The sequence below is a fragment of the Urocitellus parryii genome, chromosome 6 (assembly GCF_045843805.1).
Source record: "Urocitellus parryii isolate mUroPar1 chromosome 6, mUroPar1.hap1, whole genome shotgun sequence".
NCBI classification, from domain to species: domain Eukaryota; kingdom Metazoa; phylum Chordata; class Mammalia; order Rodentia; family Sciuridae; genus Urocitellus; species Urocitellus parryii.
Genome location: NC_135536.1, coordinates 178,775,977 through 178,802,996, shown reverse-complemented (window position 1 = coordinate 178,802,996; position 27,020 = coordinate 178,775,977). Strand labels below are relative to the sequence as shown.

Genomic DNA, 27,020 nt, shown 5'->3' with positions numbered 1-27,020 from the left:
CACACACACACACACACACACACACACACACACGGGGCCCTCAAGAGGTGACTAAAGCAGGAGAGCCAAGCCCTCACTAATGGATGAGTACTGGCTGAGGGAACTGGCTAGCTCATTTTTTATCTTTCTGCCCCTTCTGCCACATGAGGACAAAACATTTGTCCCTTTCTGCCATGTGAAGACACTAAGACAGCACCACCTAGATGGCTCTCACTAGATGCCAAATCTGCTGGTGCCTTGAACTTGGATTTCCCAGGCCCCAGAACCATAGGAAATAAGTTTTTATTATTTATAAATCACCCAGTTTGTGGCATGTCATCACAGCAGCAGGAATGAACTGAGACAGCTGATACCCTCACGGGGGACTGACGCCAAACTTTCAAGGCAAGAGCCTCGAGCAGGTCCTAGTTGTGGACCAAGAGGAGTCTTCAGACCAGTGGGGCTCCCTGCAGGCTCACTGCTGGAGAAGCAGACGGAAGGCGGCTACCCCCGCAACTTCCGTCCTTTTGGGAAAGGGGAAGAAGCACCCTGCCCATGGCCAAGAACCAAGTCTCAACCAAGTCCTTATGTCACACATTCCAAATGTACTAGAGAGCTCTCAGTCAGGCCTTTGCTCCTGTTATCATCCTTTTTATTCCAAAACAAATTAATCACAGATTTCAACTTTCCAATGCAGTCCCTGGGTGGGTAACTAAGGGCACTCAGAGCGCCTTGCTAGGGCATCATGTCAGAAACAGGCAGTCTGGACTCAAGGCGTCTGCTCTGTGGGGGGGAACTGAAAAACAACAAGCAACAGTACAACCACATCGCAATTGTTTTCTTTTTAAATAAAGTTATTTTTTCTTAAATTCCTTTTTTCACATTGTGAATTGTTCTTGACTCCTTCTCTTGACATTCACTTCAGTTTTCAAAATTTCCATCCTTTTTCTGGAACTAATGTGCTGTTCTGAAAGAAAAATGAAGAGAAAACACAAAATTACTGAAGTTTCTGACTCACTGTTACAGCTCCTAACTGGTAACAACAGAGACCAAGGCACTCTCCCACCACAAGGTCCCATTTATAAGGGAATAATCATTGGTTTTATTCAGTTATGCCCCATCTCGTCTCACAAAAGAAATGTAAGGCAGCTAATTCATAACTGAAGCTGATGATAACTTAGAAACAATGAAACAAACTTTAGAACTAAGAAAGTTTATGTGAAAATACAGGAGATGAGGTAATTCCAGGCACACCTCTCACAGTACAAGGCCAAAAAGTGCAAGTTCCAACTAGCAAAACAGAGCGGGGGGTTTAAAGAATGTTTACTGTCAATCTCCCAGATTCCACATCTGCCAACCAACATGTGGCCCTTCTGCAGCTTGGAGGACAGTATCCTGCACCACATTCCTGCCACGTGGCCATGTTCTTACCTAGAGTCAGACCCAGCATCTAAACACAGAGTAATTCTCAAAAATGAGAGTTACTCAGAAACATTTTAAGATGGGATAAAAACCTCTCTATGTCTTTATTCCCTCTGTCCCTTTGGTTTTCCCTGGACTCAACAATGGGGAAACACAGAAGCAAAAAGGATCATCTAGACAGATCTGTTACCTGGCGCTGAGAGCAGTAAGAAACCAATTGGTTGAGGCAGGCTCCAGTGAAGGGGGTGGGGCGCTGCACACCCACCATCCTTAGCGGGACTAGGCCCTGTGGTGGGGACTACATACAGTGATGTCACAGTCTTGCAGAATGGAGGGTCCAGGTCAATTACCAAAACAGTTCCCAGGGGCACACATAGGCATGAAGCTAAGCTTGGGGGCAAGACTGTGTGCTCCTAACTCTTTAACAATGTTCAGAGATACCAGGTACATTAAAATGTGTGTGCTTAAAAAAGTTTCTGCAGAAGGGACAGCATGAGTGAGAAATAAGAACAGAAGAAGGGCAGTGGCCCCCTAGCCTCAATCTTGACTAAGAAGAATGCCCTCTGTTATGGTCGCTCATATCAGTGTCTGTCTTCAGATCAACTACAAGTCTTCACGTACCAGGGGGTAAACCTAAACACTAGGTCCCAACCTCAGAAAGTCCCAAATATTCAAATGATCAAATGACTTTCTTCTCCCTCAAGCTATATGATATGGGACAATCTGAAAATCAAGGGAGAAATATGAATTCAGGGTAAAGAATTAAAGAACTCAGCATAGAGCAGGAAGGACTAGTTCTGAAAGCAAACTGCAGACAGAACAAGTATAATTTAGGACACAACCAAATAAGTAAGGCCAGGGGATACTGGTAGGGAGAGAGGGCTGCCTACAAAAGGGGCCAACAGAAACTTCTAAAAGTGTGGGAAAGTCTCTGTCTTGATTGAGATGGTAGCTGTATAACCACATATGCTTTTTAAGAATCATAGAATTATACCCACACACACAAGTGAATTTTACTCTATGTAAATTACACCTCAGTTAAACTTGGGGAAAAAAAGCCAAAATAAATTCAGTTTTTTTTCTACGATGGGGACTAGGTGACCCAGCCGATGTTCACACATCAGTGAAAGGGCTCTAAATCCTATGCTTTTGTTGATTTCCTATTTTCAGAGGATAAAAAATTAGATGGTTTAGTTGCTTTTGCATAGAAAGCCATTTCCAAGGCAAGGGATAAGAGGGGACATGACTCATAAATCCAAATACCTCCCTATCCTTTCTTGGTCTAGAGCAGGGATCAGCCAACTACGTCATGCAGACCAAATCCAGCCCAGCACCAGTTTTGGTAAATAATTTTATGGAGATACAACCACATCCACTTGTTTACATGGTCTATGGCTGTTTTCACACAACAGTGCCAGAGATAAGGGTTCTGGCCCCTCAGGGAAACCTCTTGTCCACCTCTATCTAGATCTATGAAGCTGCAGGCACTCTCTGTCCTTCCTTCCCTACACCTTGCCTCCCTGCCATACTCATCCCAGGACCAACCCCTGGAGAGCATTAGCACTGTCAGTCACATAGGGAGCGGCCCTGAACCGCACCCTGCACGCTAAGAACTGGGACTCTGCTGCTGGCTTTCATCTGTGCCCTTGATCCTGCATAATTCAGCCTCACCAAACCACACTGTTTGGCCCAACTAGAGATTAGGGTTTTGGAAAGGCCTAGAAACAGTGACAAGGTGTGCCAGGATTTGCCATGGGACCACCATTTAATAAATTTAAGCGTCTTGGATGGGGTCCCTTTTAAAATGTCCAAGGTTGGACTTGTTTTATCTTCAATCCTGCTCTGCTATGAACACAGAGAGGCTGTTACATATAAATCAATACCCTTCGGGACACAAGGAAGGATGGCATCTCTTGCAGTCAGAGCCAGGCCAAAGTTGCTCCAGCTGGGCTTCCTCAGGCAGCTTCTGCCCTGGTCCAGCCATAACCTCTTCCAGCAGATTATAAAATGGCCTTGGAATTGGCTTTGGCATAGGGAGGGGAAGGGAGGAATGAATGGGCCAAAAACTCAATCAAATAACTGACATGCATGAGGAAGGCAAAATGGGAAAGGGACCCTAGTCCTGGGATGCGTCCACCCTTCATCTTTACCGTAGTGTCCTATATTTTGCCAATCTACTGCTCTGCTCTGCAGCGATCCTGCCAAAGGAAAGAGGGTTTGAGAATCAAGAAAGGACAGTGAGAGGAGAAATAAGCTGAAGTAGGAAATGGCAAACACCCAACCAGAGCTTCTATTAAGGCCACTGATTCTTCAGGACTTACAGGATGCATGTGTGTGTGTGTGTTTGTGTGTGTGTGTGTGTGTGTGTGTGTGTGTGTGTGTGAGGAGTTACTGATCCTCTTGGGATTCTGTTAAAAACAATGGTCTCTCCCCCCAGAAAATGCACACAACTTTAGGATTTCAGATTAGGAACTGGTAAGCAGCATCTAGGTCAAGTGGTTTCTCCCCTGTTCTCCCCTGTTCTGTCTTGTGAGCAAATTCCAGAAAAGAAAAGTTAGCAGAGCACAGCTGGCTCCCTGGGGGCCCAGACTGGTTGCTGCAAGGGAACAGGCTCTGCTCTGGGAAAACTTCGGAGTCCCGGGCTTTCTAGCTGCATTGCATAGCCATCAAGTAAAGGCTGTGAAGGGATCAAAAAAGGAACAAGCCACCACTGCTGGTGTCAAATAGAGCTCTGGGGGACCTGGATTACTCTGGGGAAGCCAAAGAGCATGCCTGCACCACTCTCCAGAGTGAGGCCCTCAAAAAGTTCACAGTGGAAACTGGGGAGAGAGGAGACCTTTGCTTCTCTCACCCACTAATGGTCTCCTTGAGAAAACCTCTCCCAGCTCTGACCAACCTAATTGGCAGCAGTGTTGGAGGGCATGATATTGAGTTCCATTCTGATAGCAGAAGTCTCGGAGAGGAGAAAGCAGGGCATGTCTGAAAATGATTTCTTCCAAAGGGGAAAGCAATTTTGACCTTTTCCTATTGGCCTTTGCGTGATTGAAATCACCCAGGTTCTAATAAAGCCAAATCAATGAGAAACACCTATGTGACATTTAAATTTGCCTCCAATTCTGTTCTGAAAGTCGAGCTGCCAGCAAGCTGCCATCACGTCAAGGTCTGACTCTTAGCCTGTCTGGTTCTTGGGTAGTGTGTGGGCTCCTGGGTGGATGCTCCCTACTGGGAGCCCCCTGCAAAACCTGTGCAGCTTCTGTGGGAAGAACACAGACCTCACACACAGGCTAGACTCCAGGTGTCACCTTAGGGGTGTGAGGGAGGGGAAGGGCAGAATCCTGTTACCAGAGAGGAGGATTTTTACACAGCCAGACAGAAAACAACCGTTTATCACATATTCTAGCCCATTTTAATCTACATATAGCAATTACTTTCCTCTTTCATTCCAATGAGTAGTGATATAAATAATTATGCTTTTAATAGATCTATGGCTGATCATTAAAGGCCCTTTACTGACTTAAAACATTCTATGGCTTCTGTATTGAGCTGGATTAAACAGTCAGAATTGCCCTTAAGAAATGAATCTTGTTGCCACATATCCTTGGTCTCGATTTGGCCTGGCAGAGCTAACCAATACATCTAATCCTACCCCGGGGCCCCAGCCCAGCCCTGGCCTTACCTCTTGACTGCCTGCTGGGCCAACATCCGATTGCCAGCCAGAAATGTCACGCTGCCCAGGATGGCCAGGTACTTCAGGGTCTGGAACATGTTGAGCTGAGTCCAATAGACATACATGAGCCCCAGCATAGCTGCAGAGGAGTCAAAAGGCCCAGTTAATGAAAGCTGATGGTGCTCTGGGTGGAAGGGACTTGGAAGCAGTGGACTGCTGGGTCAGGAAACGGACTGTATTTCCAGATTAGTTTTAGTTTGTTTCATCCCTTTTATTTAATGCCAGAAAGTAGATAACTTCCTCAGCCCTGGCTACCAAGAAATTCAGAACCAAAAGTTAGACTTCAACTATTTTATTTCAATCCATAGTCTTGCTCACATCTATTTCTGTTCTTTAACACGGGTTTTGTTTCCCTTAAAACTTTACCATTGCCTGGCACGGTGATGCATACCTATAATCCCAGCAACTTGGGATACACAGGCAGGAGGACTGCAAGTTCAAAGTCAGCCTCAGCAACTTAGCGAAGCCCTTGGCAACTTAGCAAGACCCTATCTCAAAATAAAAAATAAAAAGGGCTGGGGATGTGGCTCATGGTAAAGCACCTTTGGTTCAATCCCCAGTACGGAAAAAAAAAAAAAAAAACAAAAAAAAACTTAGTTTTTAAAATTCTTTTCTTTAAGCTGGGTCTGGTGCTATATACCTATAGTCCCAGATACTTGGGAGGCTGAGGGAAAACGATCACAAGTTCAGTCTTGGCAATTCAGAGAGACCTTGGCTGAGAATAAAAAATGAAAAGGGCTGGGGATGTAGCTCAATGGCAAAGTACCCCTGGCTTCGATCCCCGGTACTATGCAGTACAGCGGATCAAATCCAGGGCCTTGCTCATGCTAGGCAAGCACTCCACCATTGTTTTGTTTTCTTTTTAAATTTTATTTTGAGGCAGGGTCTCACTAAGTTGCCCAGGCTGACCTTGAACTTATGATCCTCCCACCTCAGCCTCCCAAGTAGTTGGGATTACAGGCATGAGCCACTGCCTTTATTTTTTGAATTCTTAATGGAAGTATGCAGGATATAAACAAATGAGTTATTTCCTTCTTATTAAATACATGTTAAGGAAGCTGAATGCGGTAGAATGTGCCAGAAATCCCAGCACTTGGAAGGCTGAGGTAGGAGGATCCCCTGAGCCAGGAATTCAAGAGCAGCCTGGAGAACACAGGCTGAGACCCCCATCTCTAAAAACAAAAACAAAAGAACATTAAGGATGATTTGCTACTGTGACTAGGAAGGGACAAAAAGCACTCAGAGCCCTGGGTTCTGGTCCAGGCTCCGCCCTCACCAGTCTCTTAATTTCTGTTTCCAAATTCTCTCACCTGTCAAATGGGATCATAATTTCTGCCCCAATCACTTCCACCAGGGTTGCAATGAAAATCAAACAAGGAAATATGCACAAAAAGCATACTAGTAAGAAAAATCATGTCTCTCAACAAATTTATATGCAGGTTTTGTTCTCAGACTGACCCAGGAGGGCTATCATTCAAATGCAGTAGCTAAGCTGGAGAGAAAGGTCATTCTGTCAATTTTGCCCAGAAGCATGACAGATAACTACAGCAAGGATTCTTGGCCATTTCTGAGGTCATGCCACTGTGAGAATCTGATCAAAGTTATGGACTCTCTTTCCCAGAAAAATATAGACGCACATTTGCCTGAATTTCAAGGGATTCGTTCATGGACCCCTCCAGAAGCCATATATTATGGATGTAGAGATGATGACTCCCAAAAGAGGCAAAGGAATTAAAAAATATTGAAGTCTCAGTGAGATGCAAGGGAACACTGATCCAATAGTGTCAAAGACTCAGAAATACTTAACTGATTTGTGAATTTACTGTCTCATTATGTTCAGGCTATTTAGGTCCCAAGTTCTCAAGAGAACAATACAGGACAGCATGTCTGACTACATAAGGGACTGTTTTCTATTACTGTCCAGACAGAGCCGCCAGCAAATGTAAAGATCGATGCGGTGGGGAAAGATAACCTTTGGAAACTGCATTAATGCTCTTCATCCAGGAAGATGGCTTGGTGTAAAGATACGATAAGTGAGTAATCTCTGGAAATGAACAGGGCTATTAAATGAGGGTAAATGGCCTGCCAACAGCCTCCTAGTACAATGAAGCCCAATATAATGACAGCTGTTCTAAGCTGATGGGCCAAACAGGTTTATCATCATATTAACTGTCTTAAAAAGGCCAGGAGGAAGAGGGAAATGTTATGCTATTAAGTCATTATAGTTAATAGGTTGTGGGTCTACTTAACAGGGCTTTTGCGTGGGCAGGCAAAATGTCAGAGGAGGTTAAATGGAATTAGCAGCCTGGAGCACTTACCAGCATGTCCCAGGTGAAAGATAATTGTGCTAGGAGCAAAAGTGAAGTTGGAGATATTGGCACCAATCCGGATCCACTGAAGGATGTGGAGAAATAAATTAAAAAGATATTAGAACTTGAAAGAAAGGCTACACATGCCATGCCAATGCTCATCCAATGAATAGTCCTCAGGGCTTAAAAGTTCATGCAAACTGGAAAAAGGGAATATTTCTAAGTGACAACTACCCTGTTATAAACCCTCAGGAAAAAATGTTCCCTTTTTTGGTAGAAAGGTGTCATAGCACCTGCTCGCAACTGTGCTTGAGTAACTCAACCCTGTACATCATTTTTAAAGCCAGTAAACCATTCTGTTTTAAAACAGGTAGAACCATAAAGCTGGCAAGTCAGAAGATGCAGTTATGATAAAGTAACTGACGCTTCCACCAAGTTCTGTAAGAACTGGAGGGATGAACCCGCTGATAGCTGGCGGCCGCAGGCACGGGTTCTATGCCTTCTGAAATCCTGATGCTCAGATACAAGAATAGTGGCTCACACCTCAGGTCTGGTTTCTGGAAGCTTGTGGCATGCTTCTAGATTTAGATAAACCAAAAATTATTTTGTTAAAATCAACAAATAGGAACACAGGCAACTTTCCAAAAAGTAAGATCTATCTAATGAGTTTTTTTCCTCAAAATTCTCTGAACCCTGAGGATATATATCTACATTTATGATTTTAAAAGGGAAACAAAAGAGAAACCAATTAATTAGTTAAAAAATATACAGGGGCTGGGGACATAGCTCAGTTGGTAGACTGCTTGCCTCACATGCACAAGGACTGGGTTCAATCCCCAGCAACCCCCCAAAAAAGAAAGAGAGAAAAATATATATGCAAACAATACAATAGAGTATAAAATGTAAAAGTTTCCTTCTTTTGTATTCTCCAAAATGTCCTCTCCTCAGGTGACCAAAGTTAATACATATTTTTTAAAAAAATTCCACAAAGCATCACATAAACATGCTATCCTATCCTCTGTCTTCCACACTCAGTAATCCATTTGGCCGTCTTGTCCTATGAGTGTAAATCTACCCCTCTGTTCCCGAGAGTGTGCTACTCTGTCGGATGGGCTTACTAATTAACACTTGCTTTCATGAGAACCATAGGCTGTTTCCAGTTTTATGCTCTAAATAGAGCTGGAATGTGCGGCCTCTGTTCTCTATTCTTCATAGCTATCAGCACTAGGCCTTGCTTTTTCCACACTTGATCGCATCTGAACCCTACTATGCAGCACCACAGTCCATACACTTCACTTTCAGTGGCTATTAGGAACTTTCTCATGCCCCCTTATTAATGGATCAATTTATTTGGCCACTCCCCCATAGTGGGGAATTTGGTTATTCTAAAATTTTTTGACCATCAGTTCAGGTCACAGCTGCTGGACCCCTCTGGAGCTGTGCTGAGGCCAGAGCACAAAGCCTCCTTTGGAATGGCTACATCTGCCGAGTCTGGCGCCAGACACACGCTGCCCATGCTAATTATGGCGACTCACCAGAGCAAAGAGCAGGAGCAAGGGCGAAAGGATGAGGGCAGTGAATGTATTGGACACCACGGTGGGGGGCCTCTTCTCAGGCTCTCGGAACAGGTGCTGCCAAGAGAAGACACACGGAAAGCTTTCAGAATGTGCCCTTCCCTGCAGTCTGCCATGTGCAACAGGAATCAAAGCATCACTGACCATTATTAAGAGGAAATGCCTCCCAGGGGCTAAAGCCTCCCGACAACAAGTAGCCACTTGGCCTTTTGCCTCTTCTCAACGCTGGTTTCTGATTCTAGAAGTGTACCTCCCAAGACACCGTGGGCTCACCACTTGGCCAACCCCTTCTCTACCTTAAAAACTACAATCTACAAACTGGAGAATGCAACCCATAAAGTGGCATTTGGCTGTGTCAAAAAGGGTACCCAGGTAGATGGGCACATGTGGATGGCTTAGGTGTTACCCAGGTCAGGATTCTGGGTTCCTAGGTGGCATCTGGGTCCCTAAGTCTTATACTACTGCCCCGCTTCAGGGAGCTAACTGTTGACAACTTCACCCCTTTTAATATTTAACACAGCCTCACTTCAGGAGGTCCCAACCCCACCTCGACAGCCTCTCCCCTAGTCCAAGTTCTGGGGCTAGTCTCAATAATCTTTCTCCTTTATTTGTTCTACCTGATTTCCAAAAAAATCAGAAGGCTGGGCAAGCACTCCTTTGATATTTGTTTTGCCTGCTGAGAGAATCAACATGAATAATCTTCAGGAAGTTCACCTAAACTACTTGACCTAGTGGAAGTGGTGACGGACAAGAGTCCAGAGACTTTAACTTAGGCCCATATTCCTGTGTTCAGCTGTGAGACCAGGGGCAAGTCACTTTACCACTCTTTGCCTCAGTTTCCAGCTGGAAAACAGGGGTGACTTGGAACTGTCATGAGGATCAAATGGAGCAGGGCACGTGACTATGCTCCACGAGCAGTAATGCATATATATAAACTGAGCTATTTTCTCTCTTTTGAAGATTTTCATCCAGTGAATAGATGGTGGCTCTCTTTTCCACTTACCCGTGCTCAGCCAACCCTGGGCCAGGTGAGAGCCCCATGGGAGACTCCCGCTCCTCCATTTTCACCTCAGCTCCTCTTTGTTTTGCCACTGCCATTAAGGGGTTTCTAACACTCCATGCTGCCGCCTCCTCCACCTTTGATACCACACTGTACCTTCTGTTAGCCGGGCTTTACGTTCTTAAAACTGTGTTCTTTCAAGTTTTAGAAAGAATCCTGCTGCTCTACCCTTGTCCTTTTTCAATAGTGAAATGAGGGCAAGCTGTTGCCTTTTAACACTTCACATTAATTCATACGTAGTTTTCCATGTTGGAACATTTCTCCTGACTATAAAATATAGTCCACTGGCGGATCCACCTGTTTCCTTAACTGGTACCTAAATTGTTTATAGCATTTATTGGGTTTACTTTGCAAAGAGCTTTCAGAAACATTTCCAAGCTTCTTTTCTTATCCATTGTCCATTTGGACTCTCACAGCAGTCCTGTGGCTGGGCTTGCTCAAGTTGGTACTGTAAGGAAGGGAAGCCCTGGAACAGAAGGACTTGCCTGGAAAGCCCTGCTCCCAGCAGCTTTCCCACCGGTCGGCCCTGATTTACGCAGGAGCAGAGAGGACAATGCATCTGTGCCTGTGACCGCCCAGTGGTATCTGGAGGGCTGAGCCCCCTGCACATCTGGAAACAGACTCAGGTTCTGACTTCATCTCCAACTTTCTGGGAGCTCCATACTATTCTCTGAACCTCTTTAGCTTGAGGATGAGACTGGTATTTGCCCTGCCCAATGCACAGGCGGTGAGGCTCAAACTATCAAATACCATATGAACAGGTTAAAAGAGAGCCCAGAGCCAGAATACAGGCGCTTGCTGCCCTTCCTCATTGCACTCATTTCTCCTCCATGTTAGTGGATAAGGCCTTTGGGATGTACCTGAATTTCCTGTTTCGGGGTGAAAAGGTTCTGAGACAGGACAGTCGAGGGAGCTTCTTCTTCAGGGAACTTGATGACCACATCAGCCTAAAAAATAAAGGCAGTCTGTAGAGGCAAAGAGTGGAGAAGCAGGGGAGAACTCCCTAGCAGGACCCTGATAAGGACCAGAACTGAATGAAAAAAAGCTCAAGAGACCCAATCACACCTATTAGTCAACAAAATGAGGCAGTAAAAATTTCAAGGACAAAACAAGTATTTGTTAAAAATGCTTTTTAGAGCAAGAGTTCCAATTTTCAACCAGTATGGTAGAGAAAACCCAATAGAGCTGCTTAATGCAAAAATCCCAGCTGGTACACTGGCTGTTTCAGTTGCCATTAGAAACTGCTTGGTGTCCCTAGGAAGTGTGATTTTGTAAAACACACACTGCAGAAATGAAAATATCCTCTTTTACAAAATGCATCCCAAAGTCCAAAGAGGGAGCCTTGAACATAACAAGAAAATAGAGCTGTCCCTTTGTCCTGCACATGGACCAGTCAACAGCTGAGGCTCCAATCTGGCTTCCGCCACCTTTCCACCCTCTTCCCCGACTGTTCTCTTTAGGGTTCAGGGCTCCAAAAGCAGAACTGCTCCCAAGCTTCCTCATCAACCCACAGCCCCCAGACTATTCCAACAAGCCTTTCTTCCTCCCTCATTCAAAAACCAGTGTGTTAAGAAGTTTTCTGTAATCCCACCTGCCCAAAGTAAGGTGTGTGGGGATGAGGATGATTGTGTAAACCCACAGTCTACACCAATGCTGGCCATCATTTATTAGCATTCTCCAGTCCTACAAATCCTTGGCCTGCACCTTCCTGAACTGTTACCAGAATTCAAATCTTTTCCCTCCCATAAGGCTACACCATATCTCAAAGGCCAGGGCCTTATCTTTTATATCTGTATCCCTCAGGCTGCCTTGCAGAAACCTCCTTCCAGTATTGATAATCATAGAAATTTTCAAATCACTAAAACTCCTGAGGGTAAATTTACTTTCATTCATTCACCAAGACTACATTAAACACCTACTATGCGCCAAGCCATGTGGATGACCCTAGAACTATTTATAGAGCCAGGACAGAGCACCTCCCCTCATGATGCTCGTTATCCCATGTGAGGCACAGTGGGGCTAGGACCAAGAGTCCTGTGTCCCTGAAGGGAGCCGTCTGTGTCTGGCCACAGCATGGCTGCTCAGGGGGGTTAGTGTGCATTCAGGCACATACCACATTCCAGAGGATTGGGTTCTTCAAAGTGGCATCTCCAATGATTAAGTAGAGAGTATAGGTGCCTGAGGCGGAGTCAAACTCGATCTTCCTCTCAGAGGTGTCTAGTTCGAACCTGTACACGTTCTTGCTGTCTGGCTCAGCGACAAACACCACTTCCTGGCCAGTCTTCTGGTTGTGGAGTCGGACAAATGTCTAGCGGGAACAAAGAACACTGCTCACCTGATCGTCTCAGAACTCTCTGGGGGGCCCAATGTCATATTGGCCAGGCAGCAGAGTTAGCTTTTTTGTGACACTGAGAGCTCTGGGATCTGCCAGACCTGTGCTGGAGAGTAAAAGAACTGGCCATCCCAACCTAGTTACTAGCTCCGGGACAACTCTTTCTGGTCTGAGGAAAGAAATTAACTCAGAAGTCCAGCCAATTCGTGAGGCCTGAAGGCTGAATGCTCAGTTTGCGAATGATTTAAGCCCTTTGCTATTGCAGCAATTTCTTCTTCCTGCAGCCTTTTGGCCACTTTGCTGCCCAATTAACTCCTTCACCAGAGGGTGAAAAGAAGGGAAATGAGGTGGAACTGTAAGAGGCCCATTTTCAATTTCCTGGTGCCTCCAGCTAAAGATTTAGTGGAGGAGGCTTGGGTGTCCATGGCAAGGCAGAGTTCTAATCAAACATAGCAACCTGGTGTCACAGAGCCCTGGCTCTGAAGACAGAGCTGGGCTCCACTGCTTATTAGCCAGCAGGTTACTTAACTTCCTTGCACCTTGATTTCTTCCTCTTTAAAGCAGAAAAATTATCTTCTGCATATGGTATCTCTGTGTGAAGATATGCAATAACAAATGCAAAGCATATAGTGCAGGGCCCAGTATACACCAGCTGGTCACCAAACCACAGCCAACCGTGTTCTCAGCATAATGAAACTGAGTCTAATCACTTTATCCTCCCAATGGCATAAGAAACTAGGGGTTTTGCACTTTAGAATGGCTGCAAAATTTAAAGTCCACCCAAAACCATTCTTTCAAGAGTTTCAACATAAAGAATTCAACAAGGCAGATAGGATGGTTCCAGTTAACAGATCAGAAGCCTTAGCATTAAATGAGTTGCCCACAGTCACACAGCTAGTGTTACATCTAAAGAAAAGGTATGACTCATTTGTTACTCTACACCTGGGCAACAAAGAATAAACATCAAATTATTTAGGGAAAGGAGCCTAGTGAAGCATCCTGACTGCAGCAATTAGTCTTGGCCAGGAACGAGTCCGGATGCTGATCTTCCTTCCTCTTATCACAGTTAAGTACAAGTGGCTGCTAAGCTCATGTAAAATATTACCTCTACCTGGGAGGTCTCTGAGCCATGGCTTCCCAAAGAGAACTGGGAGGAAACAAGCATTCTGTTAAAGTTATGTTTCCTAACTAACTCTCCCTGCCCTAACCCTAACCCTACCACTAAATTTTATAATTTCTTCTTTTCTTAGTCTCTTCCAGTGTGCTGTTTGGTTGGCACATGTCAATCTGGGAGAGAACTAGAAAAGGCTAAGAAGTTGAAGTGCTTAAAGGTCACTTAGCTATGGACCCTGGTCCTAGGGACAGGTGCTCTGGCTGCAGTTATGAGAAACAGAAAGCAAGAAGTTTGCAAGTAAATCTATTCATTCCAGCTCTGAAGTCACCTCTTAGCATGGACACAGCCTGCCGTTTTTGTTAAAGCATTGGTGTAGAGCACCCAAGCCAAACCTGAAGGGTCTTATTCTTTGTCTTTAAGCACTCAAAGTATTCATCTGAATTTTCCTTTGTAATCATGTGCATGGTGGGGCCAGGAATCCTTTTCAATCCAGGGGATGATGTAGGGGGAAGTGCCTGAGGACAAGGGGCTTTATTAAGTTCCTGGGGAAGGGCATGTGGTTTGAAAATCTTTCAAATAATAATGAAAAATTATTATTTTATATATAAAATTATTATATATAAAATAATAATAATAATAATTACTATTTTATATATAAAAATATATGTAAAATAATAATAAAATAATAACAATAATAATTTCATATATAAAATTTTTCATTTTATATATTAAAAAAACCAAAACCTACTGCTTTTATTTTATTTTATTTTGGTACTGGAGACTGAACCCAGGGGTGCTTCACCACTAAGTTACATCCCCAGTACTGTTTATTTTTTATTTTGAGACAGGGTCTTTCTGAGTTGCTGAGGCTGGCCTGAAATTTGTGATCCTTTGCTCAGCCTTCTGAGTCACTGGGATTTCAGGCATGTACCACTGAGCCTGGCCTACTGCTTTTAGAAAAACCAGGCAGAAGTTAAAATGGGCCGTTCTTCAGAGTCTCATTACAGAAAATCTGCTTTGGCCAGAACAACAACAAATGCTTTGGGTTCTATACCTAGGTTTTCTTTTTTGTAAAATTATTTCTAAATATTCCTTAAAAAAAAAAATCGAGCATTTAAAAGCCTCAACTAAATGTTAATCTGCCTTCCTAATACCAGCTAATCCTTTTTTAAAAAAAGTATATAAACTGGATGCAGTGGTGCATACCAGTCATCTCAGCTACTTGGGAGGCTGAGGCAGGAAGACCACATTTAAGACCAGCCAGGAAACTAACTTAATGAGACTCTGAGTCTCAAAATAAAAAATAAAAAAGGCTGGGAATGTAGCTCAATAGAATGCTCCTGGGTTCAAACCCTAGTGCTGCAAAAAAAAAAAAAAGTTTGAGGTGAAAGGTTACAATTCTGATGTGGGAGAACTTGGTTGACTATCAGGGATCAGAGTCCAGAGGGAAAAACAGGCACATGGCATTTCTCTTATCCAAGTCATATACTACATCAGTACTCAAGTGTGCACTCGTGTTTCAGGCTGTGAAAGTGGTCAGGGCTTCTGTCTGACCTGGTGAGGAGTGAGTTCAGCACCAGTGTTCACATCTACCAGCTGGAAGAATAAGGCAAAGTTCTGGTGGCTGTCTGCGATGAATGTACCCTTGGCTTTGGCTGGATAGGTCACCCTGAAAGACACATTACACAACGGGTCTTCAGACAGGCTCTGCATATCTGAGAACAGGCAAAGAATGCACTCCTCCCTTCACTGCCTACTCCTCCCTCTCCCGCTGTCCCCCTTCTGCGATGGACAGATAAATGTAGCTGGGGCAGAGTGGGCTGGTAAAGTCAGGACTGGGAACTTTTTTTTGTTTCTGTTTTTTTTTTTTTTTTTTTTGCCCTGCTAGAGACCAAACCCAGGGCCTTGCACATACCAGGCAAATGCTCTACCACTAGGCTACACCCCAGCCCCCACGCCAGGACTGAGAAAAGCACAGAGAAAACTTTTATCAGGGTATAGAAAAAATGCTCTGTGAAGATGTCTGGAGGCTTTTACTTCAAGGAATGAGCTCTAAATTCAACCAAGTCTGGAGCTGGTGGAGCTCACGTGTACCTCTGTAGGAACACAGGTGGACTACGAGCTGGCTGTCGAAATTGCAGGAGAAATCATCCCAGGATTGATGCCAGAAGTGTATGTGAGCAAGGTTGGGAGACAAGGGGAAGAAGGGGGCAAAAGAGAGCCGGGAACTTGGAGTTATTACTTTTTTTTTTTTTTTTAATATTCTTTGTTGTAGTTGGACACAATACCTTTGTTTTTATTTATTTGTTTTTATGTGGTGCTGAGGATCGAACCCAGGGCCTTGCACGTGCTAGGCGAGTGCTCTACAGCTGAGCCACAACCCCAGCCCCACTAATTTTTTTTTTTATATATTTTTTTCCTGGATACTGTTTCAATTTATTTTTCTGCCATGAAATTGGGTTTTAAAAAGTCCCTTTCTCAAAAGGCAGGCTTAATGAGAAAACTGTCCTTTTCAGATTTATCTCCTGAGATTTTAGTATAAGATGGCCAGCAGATAAATAGGCTTAACAGTTATAAAGCTCATACACAGCTTTATTTTGTTCTCTGAACTTATATTTACTCATGAAGACAAATTCTCATTTACATAGAGAATTAAACTTTGCAAAGCACTCTCAGACATTATTCAGTGGGTTCTCAAGTATTACTCTTCTCTCCTCCATCACTACAAAGACAACCAAGCCAGAGACAGGAAGACCAGCCTACAGGTTCCCAGGCTCTGGCTAACACCCCATCTTCAAAATGGCCTTCAGGCTGAATGTGGGCAGCACATGCCTATAATCCCAAGCAACCAGGGAGGCTAAGGTGGGAGGACTACAAGTTTGGGACCAGTCTGGGTGACTTAGATAGACCCTGCCCCCAAAGAAAAAGAAACAGGCTTCCAGGGTTGACCTATTCTCTTCTGGCCTATACAGTCATCCCAGCTAAGTAAAGCTGGGATCTGAACTATTCCCAGAGATTTTGATGACTACCTCCTAAGGGTTTGGGGAAGGATTGCCAATAGGCTTCATACAACATTCTGATCCAACTCTGATCAATTGTTAATATCCCGAGGCTATGTTTGAGTTCAGTAGAAAAAAAATGCTATGATGCAGTAATACCTGCCACGGAGGGGAAAGGAAATTGTAGCCTTAGTGCTGGCTGGGTACTGACATCTCAGTTCTAAGGACCTATGAAGCTCCCAACTGATTTCAAACCCACCACAGGCTAGAAAGAATTGCCATGAAGCCATCTAAAGCAAATTTATTCCTGTGTAAAGATAAGATAATTATAAAAAAGAAGGTAAATGAATATTCTGCTTCCTTCCCTGAGGAAGCTGTAATGACACAGTCAACCAACTCACACTTACATCCTGAGGTAATGCCCTTCGTCTCCTCATGTGGACTTGCAATAAATAATTTGCTTATGAAATGAACACCGCTACAGACAACCCCCAAATCTGCTTAGATGCTAACCAGAATCTCTGGACCAGTACTGCTAGAATAGAGCCTCTTGAATTTGGGGTGAAGGCGGATCACTGCTGACACAGAAACGCCACCAGAAGGGTGCAGTCCCAGGCACGTTCTTCTTAGCTCTGGAGCCTGGGGTTCCCCTGTGCCCACATGGTATCCCACCTACCGGGTGGTTTTGGGTGCAATGCTCTGATCCTTATCCACAGTGGAAAGATCGACATTTGTGATGCCAACTTCAGTGGAAATCTTTACTCTGAGCTGGAACAAAATATAGAAGACAATAGTCAACTGGTAGGTATACAAAAAATTAACTGTATATCCTAAGTTTCCTACTCTTAAAAAGGTAAAAGCATATTTTATATATATGGATATGGCAGAGTGCTTTTTCTTTCCTTTTTTTTTGCAAGGGGTGGGGGGGACAGTTTGCTAGGGATCTAGATAGCAGCTTCAAGGATCATAGTAAAACTGGCCCAGCAAAGAAGTCTGTCCCACCTCTCCTATCCTGAAGCCTAAAAAAGCAACTCCTTATCTCTTCTTTCCTTCTCTGGCTTTGGTTGGATGGTACATATTTAAAAAGAAAAAGAAAAAGGAGATCTTTTAATGTATACTTTAAAATAAAAAGGCAAAAAATCTCTAAGCAGTAACCTTTAAGTAATTCAAATCAATAAGTACTCAATTCTATTAACAGCTAAGATTTATTGAGTGTTTACTATGTGAAGGCATTGGCTTTGTAAAGACAATCTCATTTAATCTTCATGAGAATTCTGTAAAGTAGGGCTAATTCAGATGAGGAAATTAAAGATTGGAGAGTTTAAGCTGCTTGCTCAAGATTAGATTGATACTAAATGACAGGATTCAAGCTCACTCAAAACCCACCTGCTTAGGAGCCTTGTTATACAGCTTCTCACCAGCACTCATTCTGCACCAAACAGCACTGTAACTTGCCATGGAGACTAGGAAGCTTGGCAGTCGTCTGTGCAGTTTATTAAGTACTTCTCATTCCCCTTCTGCACAAGGGGTAGAATTCTACCCTCTGGAGTCAGAATTCTACTCTCTGGCCGGTGAAATGTGAACAGAAGTGAACTGTGCCGCTGCTGGGAGGAAGCTTTAGGAGTCCATGAGGATTCATTTCCTCTGACATGGACACGACAATGCATAGGTTGAGGTATGTTCCTTCAGCCAGGGTCTCAGAGGAAGGACAACATGAAGCAGAGCCTCCAACTGACTCACTGAAGACACAGTGTGGGCAAAAAGTAAACCTTTGTTTTAAGCCACTGAGATCTGGAGTTTGTGATATGCACAAACGAGTCCATTTCATCTCCTAGTTTCTGAATTCTATATCTCCTTTATAAACATTTCCACAAAGAGCTACATAAGAAACTTAAAAATTAGATTAAAATAAATAAAGTATCCAAAAGTCTATTCACGGAAAATTTTTGAGTTCAAATCTAAGTTTGAACGTGTAAATTATACAAACCCAAGGCACTTTTATGTGCAAACATATCTGTGAGTCTTCCAAATATTTGATAGGCTTGAGAATAACGCTTAAGGAAATCCTTGCCAAACCCAGAGTCAAAGTCAGGATCAAGGAACAAAGACAGTGGTCTGGGCAAATACGTGAAGGACAGCTGCAGCATTTTCCTAAAATGTCTTATCAAGGTACGACAGTCTCAAACCAAGGACAAAGAAGAAAAGTTAAAAAGGGATAAAGATAGCTATCAATTAATTCTTTTGAACAGCCTTCCCTCCTGCCTTCATAATAACTATTTTGTGACAAGAGCCTCAATTATCAGGTTGAATAGGGTATTCTGTTTTGCTTAAAAAAAAAAAAAGAATGTAAAAGATATATTGCAGAAGCTGTAAAGATATTACCATCTACGTTTGAATACGTAGGCAGCTATCAATTGGATTTTATTTAGCAGTCCTGGCTGTCATTGAGCCTAGGAAATGGTGATATGACAGAGAAAGGGCCCTCAAGTTGAACAGTCCTCCCAAGGAGATAGCTTGCAGCCGCTACCTTGTTCTTGGAGTTCTCTAAAACAGCACGAAGCTCAGTAAAGAGAAAAGGAAAAGTTAAGCATTTCCATTTGAAGACAGGTGGAAGAGTCAAGCAAAGAATAGCCAAAGAGCTCTAATTAGGCTACCAGCTTTTAGCAAGATAGTCTTCTGTGACCACTTTCATCCTCTCTCCTCCTACCCCATGCAGAGCACCTAAGTACAGGGGGATAGACAGGGAAGAGAACATGCACTTCCTGTCCGTAACTGTAACCAGGTACTGCTTTAATGGAGGGACATACAAAGTGCTATGGAAGCACAAGACAAGGATCCAAGCCTGCCTGGGGGCGATTCCCTGAGTGGAAAGTAGGAAACAGTGGATAGAAGGAAGTCTAGAGAATAGGGAGCCCTCCAATTTTGGGAGAGGTAGGAAATTAACAATGCTCCGTGCTATAAAAATGATCTGTCTTCACAGTTAATTACCCTACAACCTTCATCAACATTAACCACATAACTCCCTCTTCATCTTATGACTCATTCTCTTAAGGACTCATTCACTGAATTTGTAAATGTGATCATGAAATCATCATCGCATGCCCATAAACAAGACTAGCTAAATAAATAATGATAATGCACTCTAGGAATTACTGTGGAGCAGTTAAAAGAACAAGGCAGATGCCTACAGACAGAGAGGGAGCTGTTATTTCTTGCTTTTGACTACACAGCCAGTCTAGTAGCAGAATTACACTAAGCATCACTGCCTGTCACCAAGTCTAGGTAATAGAGTTGGTGGGTGGAATATGGTGTAGCCTTCAAGTTAACAGACCCCCAAGGGTAAAGTTGGGAACTTCTACTTTGTGACAAAAGTGAAAAATTCATCTCTTTATGTAAAAAAGGATGCACTTATGTTCACTGTGACATGCGTCCTCTTGTTAAAAGGTACACAGGAAACTGTTAAGAATGGACTCCTCTAAAGAAGACTGAATTGATAGGATGGCAGCATTATATACCTTTCTGCACCTGAAAAAAATTTAATCACTTATATATTTCACTCCTGTTTTTAAAATATAGGGATTACCTAGACAATGAGATTGTAGATCACATATTGTCTTCCAAATATACTTTTCTGTATTAAAAAAGTGATGTTACAGTCGCGTTTCTTTTTTGGTAGATGGATATACACAAACAGCTGTTCAAAGAACTGCATTAAGCTCCTCAGTGTATCCTAACTTTTGGGTTTTCATAGACTCCTATCAACTTTTAGTACTAATGCAGCCACTAAGGCCTGCTAATTGACTGCTGTGTGTGTGTGTTTTCCTAAAGACATGGCGAGCATTCCTAGACTACAGACACATGGCATGAGCAGAGGGTGTATTGCAGTGAACTGGAGTCATTTTGGTTTGTCCTCACTCCAGTTTTAAAAGGATCCCTAAGTAACAGCTTTCTTTGCTGCAGAGAAAAACTGTAGGGCTGTTTATGAAAAGGAAACAGTCTAAAACAAATCCTTCTGCTCCTAAAATCTCACTACAACAGATCTCTGGAAACACTCAAAAGAAAAAAAAAAATGTTTGTATGCCACTCTTAAAGCAAACGGAGCAATAAAAGAAGCCATCATAATGTCTTTTCTTCCCTTTTTTTTTGGATTGAATCCAAGGGTGCTTTACCACTGAGCTACATCCTCACACCTTTTTATATTTCAGTTTGAGGCAGGGTCTTTGCTAAGTTTTCCAGGCTGGCCTTGAACTTGTAATCCTCTTGGCTCAGCTTCCCCAAACAGCTCGAATTACAGGCATGTGCTAATATTCCTGGTGTGTATTGTAATATACCTGGCTCATCATAACTCTTACAAAGCCCTGCTTTAAAAAGAGTTCAGTTTAGCCAGGCGAGGTGGTGCATGCCTGTAATCCCAGTGACTTGGGAAGCTGAGGCAGGAGGATCACAAGTTCAAAGCCAACCTCAGGAACTTAGTGAGGCTCTAAGCAATTTAATGAGACCCTGTCTCAAAATAAAAAAATATTAAAGGGCTAGGGACGTAGCTCAGTGATTAAGCGCCCCTGGGTTCAATATTCTCCCCAAATAAGAAGATCAGTTTACAGCTACTCAGAAGACTGAGGAAGCAGGACAGCAAATTTGAGGTCAGTTTTAGCAATATAGCAAGAGGGCTGTGGATGCAGCTCAGTGGTGAAGTGCCCCTGGGTTCAATCTCCAGTGCTCACCCCCAGAGTAGGATCCTTTTTAGGATCCCTGTTGGTTAGTAGCTTCTTCCTTTAAACTCAGACTATAGGACTAGTTTTCCTAAAAGGCAAAAGACTTATTTCTCCACTTTAAGTGCTGCTAAGCCTGCTTCACGTGGGACCACGCTCATTCTTTCTTTGTACCATATGCCATACATATCTCAAAAAATGTTTTAACGCCAGGAAATGCAATCTTTCTGCTCGGAGCAACAAACCTGTTTAGCTTATTACTGTCAAAAATGATGGTGCATTAGGGGCAATTAATACTAATGAAAGCTTCCAAACCCACGCTTCCCCGACAGTCCCATGTCAGCGAGCACTATGACAGGCTTCCACACCAAACCACCATTAAAGCTCCAGCCAACATTGGCCATCTCCAGGGAGAGAAAACAGGACCACTGACTCACTCAGGCTCTAAACATGACTATTACAAAATTACAAAGTCAAGTCACATTTATGGTAGAGGTCAAGAGGGTGTGTACACACGTGCGAGTGCTCACGCATACACACACACACACACACACACACACACACACACACAAGCTCTAATGTGATAAAGGGGAGAGGGATTTTGTAATGCGTACTCCATCACTGGAAAGGAAAAGGGCAGCAAATGGCCTGGTAAGGGCCTATTATCACTGCATGAACAACAGCCATTAGCCATCTCTGCTATTTTGTACTTAGATAATTTTCCCAACAACCACAGAAACACTTGGACAAACACCAGATTTGATTTTACAAAAAGCCAAGCTGTTACAGTAATCAAGACAGTGTGGTACTGGCATAAGGACAAAAATACAGATTAATGGGATAGAATTCTGAGTCAAGAAATTAACCCTTATGTTTATGGTCAACTGAGTTCTGACAAGAACACAGAGACAATTCACTGTGAGCCGGATGTGGTTGTGTTCACCTGTATCCCACTATCCCACCTCCATGGGAGGTTGAGGCAGGAAGATGGTATATTCCAGGTTGGCTTGGGCAACTTGGCAAGACCCTCTCTCAAAATTAAAAAAAAAAAAAAAAGGGAATGGTGCTAGAGACATAGCCTGGGTTCAATACTCAGTACCACCAAAAAAAAAAAAAAAAAAAAAAGGGAAAGAACAGTCTTTAATATATCACGCTGAGATAACATGCAGAAGGAGCCTGGACCCTACTACACACAAAAATTAAATCAAAACAGGTCAGACACCTAAGTGTAAGAGCTAAAACTAGAAAATCTTATATAAGAAAACAGTAGCAAATTGTTACACCACCTTGGATTAGGCAATGGTTTCTTAACTATATCACCTAATACCAAAGCAACAAAAGAAAAAATAAATAATTTTTTTTTTTTGTCTCAAAATTAAGACCCTTAAGAGCACAGTGGTGCATACTGTAAGCTCAGAGAATCAGGAGGTAGGAGGATGCTAAAATCTCACTACAACAGATCTCTGGAAACACTCAAAAGAAAAATGTTTGTATGCCACTCTTAAAGCAAACGGAGCAATAAAAGAAGCCACATAATGTGGCTAGCCTAGGCAACTTAGCAAGACCCTGTCTCAAAAATAAAAAATAAAAAAGGGAAGAGGATATAGTTCAGTGGTACAGTGTTCCTGGGTTTAATTCCCAGTTCTACAAAATAAAAAGAAAAAGAAAATTAAAACCTTGCTAGGCACATGCCTGTAATCTCAGCTACTGGGGAGACTATGGCAGGATGATCATAAGTTTGAGGCTAGCCTGGGTAACTTAGCATGACCCTGTGTCAAAAAATAAAAAGGGGTGGGAATGTAGCTCAATGGTGTAGCACCCCTGGATTCAATCCCTAGTACCAAAAGGAAAACAAAACAAAACCTTTTGTACAAAAGATAACATTAAGAAAATAAAAAGACAATCTACTGTGAGAAAATATTTGTAAACCATATATCTGATAAGGGACTGTTAGCCAGAATATATGAAGAACTCACATAAGTCAATGATATAGTAAGATAACAACAGAGCTGGGCGCAGTGGCACACGCCTGTAGTCCCGGCGGCTCAGGAGGATCTCGAGTTCAAAACCAGCCTCAGCAACAGTGAGGCACTAAGCAACTCAGTGAGACCTTGTGTCTAAACAAAATACAAATAGGGCTAGGGATGTGGCTCAGTGGCCAAGTGCCCCTGAGTTCAATCAATGGAACCCTCCCAGAAAAACAAAACAAAAGCTCTCCTTAACAAAGGCAAAAAAAAAAAAAAAAAAAAAAAGATAAGGTTGAAATTATATACACAAACATACATATAATATTTTTATTTTTTAGTTGTAGTTGGATACAGTACCTTTATCTTATTTATTCATTTTTATGTGGTGCTGAGGATCGAACCCAGAGCCTCACACGTGCTAGGTGAGCGTTCTACCGCTGAGCCACAACCCCAATCCCTGAAATATATATTTTTTTTAAATGGGCAAATGATCTGAATAGATATTTCTCCAAAGAAGACACAGAAATGATCAACAGTACACAAAAAGGTGCTCAACATCATTAGCCATCAGGGATGTGCAAGTCAAAACCACAAAATACCTCTTCACACCTGCTAGGATGGTTACGATCAAAACACAGACAATAAGAGGTGTTGGTGAAGAGGCCGAGAAATTACAAGCCTCACATACGCAGGTAGGAATGTAAAAATGAGAGTGCTGTTTTGAAAAATACTCTATTAGTTTCTTTAATAAGTTAAAGTGACCACATGACCCAGCAATTCTATTCCTAAACATCTGCCTCCAAGAATCAAGAAGTGTTCAAACAAAAACTTGTACATGAATGGCCAGAGCAGTATTATTCATAAGTGCCCCAAAGTGGAAATACCCATTCTTAGCAAGTATGAGGCCCTGGGTTCAATTCCTAGCATCAGACAGACACCCACAGAAGTGGAGGGAAGCTCAAATAGTCATTGACTGATGAAAGGATCAACAAAATGTGATATAGCCATACAATGGACTATTATTAAGCCATAAAAAAGAATAAAGTACTGAAACATGCTACAATATGAATGAAATTAAAAGTGCCATGCTCAGTGGGGGAAAAAAAGCTGGATATTAACACATTCTATGAAACATATTATATGATTCCTTTTAATGAAATGTTCTGAATAAGGAAACCATAGAGACAGAAAGCAAATTAAGAGAGACTGCATAAGGACTGCTAATAGATGGCGGGTTGCTTTTTAGGTGATAAAATTGGTATTGGTCAGGGTTGCACAACTCTGTGAATATACTAAAAACACTGTATTGTATACTTTTAAAGGATACATTTTATGGTATGTTAATTATCTCATTAAAGCTGTATTTAATAAATAATAAAGCCAAGGTTTTCCTTTGGAAGGTGAATTACCACAGAGCCCATTCTAAGGACCATGGAACATGGGAAAACATCTTTAGACCACCGCATCCTTTTCTTCTTCTAAGTGGTCTAAGATGGAAACCAAACACCAAAAAAGTATGATTTGGGGGCTGGGGATGTGGCTCAAGCGGTAGCGTGCTCGCCTGGCATGCGTGCGGCCCGGGTTCGATCCTCAACACCACGTACAAACAAAGATGTTGTGTCCGCTGAGAACTAAAAAATACATATTAAAAAATTCTCTCTCTCTCTCTCTCTCTCTCTCTTAAAAAAAAAAAAAAAAAAAAAGTATGATTTGGTCTCTACCCACAGGAAGTCCCAGCCCAGTGAGAGTAATGCACACACCAAACAATGGTAAGACCCGCAACAAGCACAACCAGAGACAGGGTGTAAAATACCAGGGCAAGACCAACAGGCTTCAGGTAGACCCAAACCCTAAACATAAAAAGAAAAAAACACCTTAGAGAAAACAGAAAAACACATTGGAGGACACTTTCTTGACCTTGAGGTAGCAAAGAAACTTTTAAAGATACCAAAAACAAAACCAACTTAGGAGGGCTGGGGTTGTAACTCAGTGGTGGAGCACTTGCCTGGCATATAAATAAATAAAAATAAAGATATTGTATTCATCTACAACAACAACAAAATTTTTTTTTAAATTTAGGAATGGACTTCTAAATTAGGCTTCATTAAAATGAATTTTTGTGCATCAAAAGACATCATAAAGTATGTTAGAAGACATCTTATAATTAAAGATCAGTATCTAGAATATATATCACTCTTAAAAAATCAATGATAGACTAACAAACCAAAAGAAAAACAAAGATGTATGACGACTTATAAGAAAAGAAACCTAAATGGACAATGAAAACAAGAATGTTCAACTTTTTGGAACCAAGGAAAAACATTAAGACATGAAGATACCAACCACGCACAGTGGTGCGCACCTGTAATCCCAGCGGCTCAGGCGGCTGAGGCAGCCTCAGCAACTTATTAAGGCTTTAAGCAACTCAGTGAGACCCTGTCTCTAAATAAAATATTTAAAAAGAGCTGGGATGTGGCTCAGTGGCTAAGAGTCCCTGGGTTCAATCCCCAGCACTCCCCCCCCAAAAAACAAGAAGATACCATTTCATAGACATCAGATTTTCAAAAACCAATAATACCAACTATTTTTTTTTTTGCTAATACTAACTACTGCTAAGAATATGAAGAAAAGAGCAATTTGGAAATACCTAACAAAGCAACAACAAAAGACTCATGGAAAAGACATTTGGAGTGAGGATGAGCAGGTCTTGGGGAGACTGACTAGAATTTAGAGGTGAAAAGAAAGGAAGTGGGTAGGAGCAACTGTGAGGAAGGAGCCTGTCGCTGAAGCTGGACGGGGCATCCAAAATGAGGAAGGTGGAAGGAAGAAGGTGCAGAGGGGAAGTAAGGGCTGTCTTTAATGTGTAAGGTTGCAAATAAGATCTCTCTCTCTCTCTCTCTCTTAAATATTTTCAGTTGTAGATAGACATAATACCTTTATTTGTTTATTTATGGGGTGCTGAGAATCAAACCCAGTGCCTCACATGTGCTAGGCAAGTGCTCTACCACCAAGCCATAACCCTAGCCCCAAATAAGGCTTCTTAATGAAGAAAACTCAAACTACAAGAATCTGGATTTTAAAGGTTCAAGGTAAACACTACAGCAGTTCCACTCAAATTGAGAGCTAGCAAGTGGACTAGGATCATCGGATGTCTCAGGCCCAAAAGGTCAGACATGAAAAAGTGACAAGAATTCCAGAAAACATCTCCCTTCCTGCCAAATTTTAAAACAAGTGCTTAATCTATGTGTGTTAAGTAATGTCCTATTTTTGAAAAGGTCAAACCTTCTAACTGCCTACTCTTTTCATTAAAAGAAAGTGTCAAAGGAGCCATGCTGAGTAGCTCTCCCAAAGGCCAAACCAGCAACAAAATAAATGACAGTAATGGTTCCTAACCTCTATGCCCAAATAAACACCCACAGTGTAAACATGTTATATAAATTACACATTATAAATATAATAAATGACATTTATTATAAATACTTGCATAAACAAAAGACAAGGGACAGTTTTTTTTTTCCTTATAGAATTCCAATAAATAAATGCAGAAAGAATGAAAGCAAAAACTGCCTTCTGGCAAATACCACAATAACTGCTACAGAGAAGATCATCAGGATCATTAATGTGTAAGGTTGCAAATAAGATCTCTCTCTCTCTCTCTCTCTTTTTAATATCTTTAGTTGTAGATAGACATAATACTTTTATTTGTTTATTTATGTAGTGTGAGAATCGAACCCAGTGCCTCACACATGCTAGGCAAGTGCTCTACCACCAAGCCGCAACCCTAGCCCCAAGGCATCTCAATACACCCATAAGACATATCATAAAAAG

The 27,020-nt window shown here is 42.4% G+C and overlaps 1 protein-coding gene across 2 annotated transcripts in view; it reads right to left on the bottom strand.

Moving 5' to 3' along the window:
- Positions 1-862: 862 nt before the first annotated feature.
- Rpn2 (ribophorin II) overlaps positions 863-27,020 on the bottom strand; it is a 58,479-nt gene continuing 32,321 nt past the window's right edge. The window contains exons 10-18 of one of the 2 annotated variants that reach the window (XM_026383205.2): positions 17,193-17,284; positions 15,072-15,186; positions 12,185-12,379; positions 10,932-11,018; positions 8,973-9,068; positions 7,447-7,522; positions 5,078-5,207; positions 3,552-3,599; positions 863-946 (exon numbers count right to left, since the gene is read on the bottom strand). In XM_026383205.2, coding sequence (XP_026238990.2) covers positions 934-946; positions 3,552-3,599; positions 5,078-5,207; positions 7,447-7,522; positions 8,973-9,068; positions 10,932-11,018; positions 12,185-12,379; positions 15,072-15,186; positions 17,193-17,284 — 852 coding nt within the window. In that variant the 3' untranslated portion in view covers positions 863-933. The remainder of the gene's footprint in view (positions 947-3,551; positions 3,600-5,077; positions 5,208-7,446; positions 7,523-8,972; positions 9,069-10,931; positions 11,019-12,184; positions 12,380-15,071; positions 15,187-17,192; positions 17,285-27,020) is intronic. The other variant, XM_026383207.2, reaches the window with a different exon arrangement.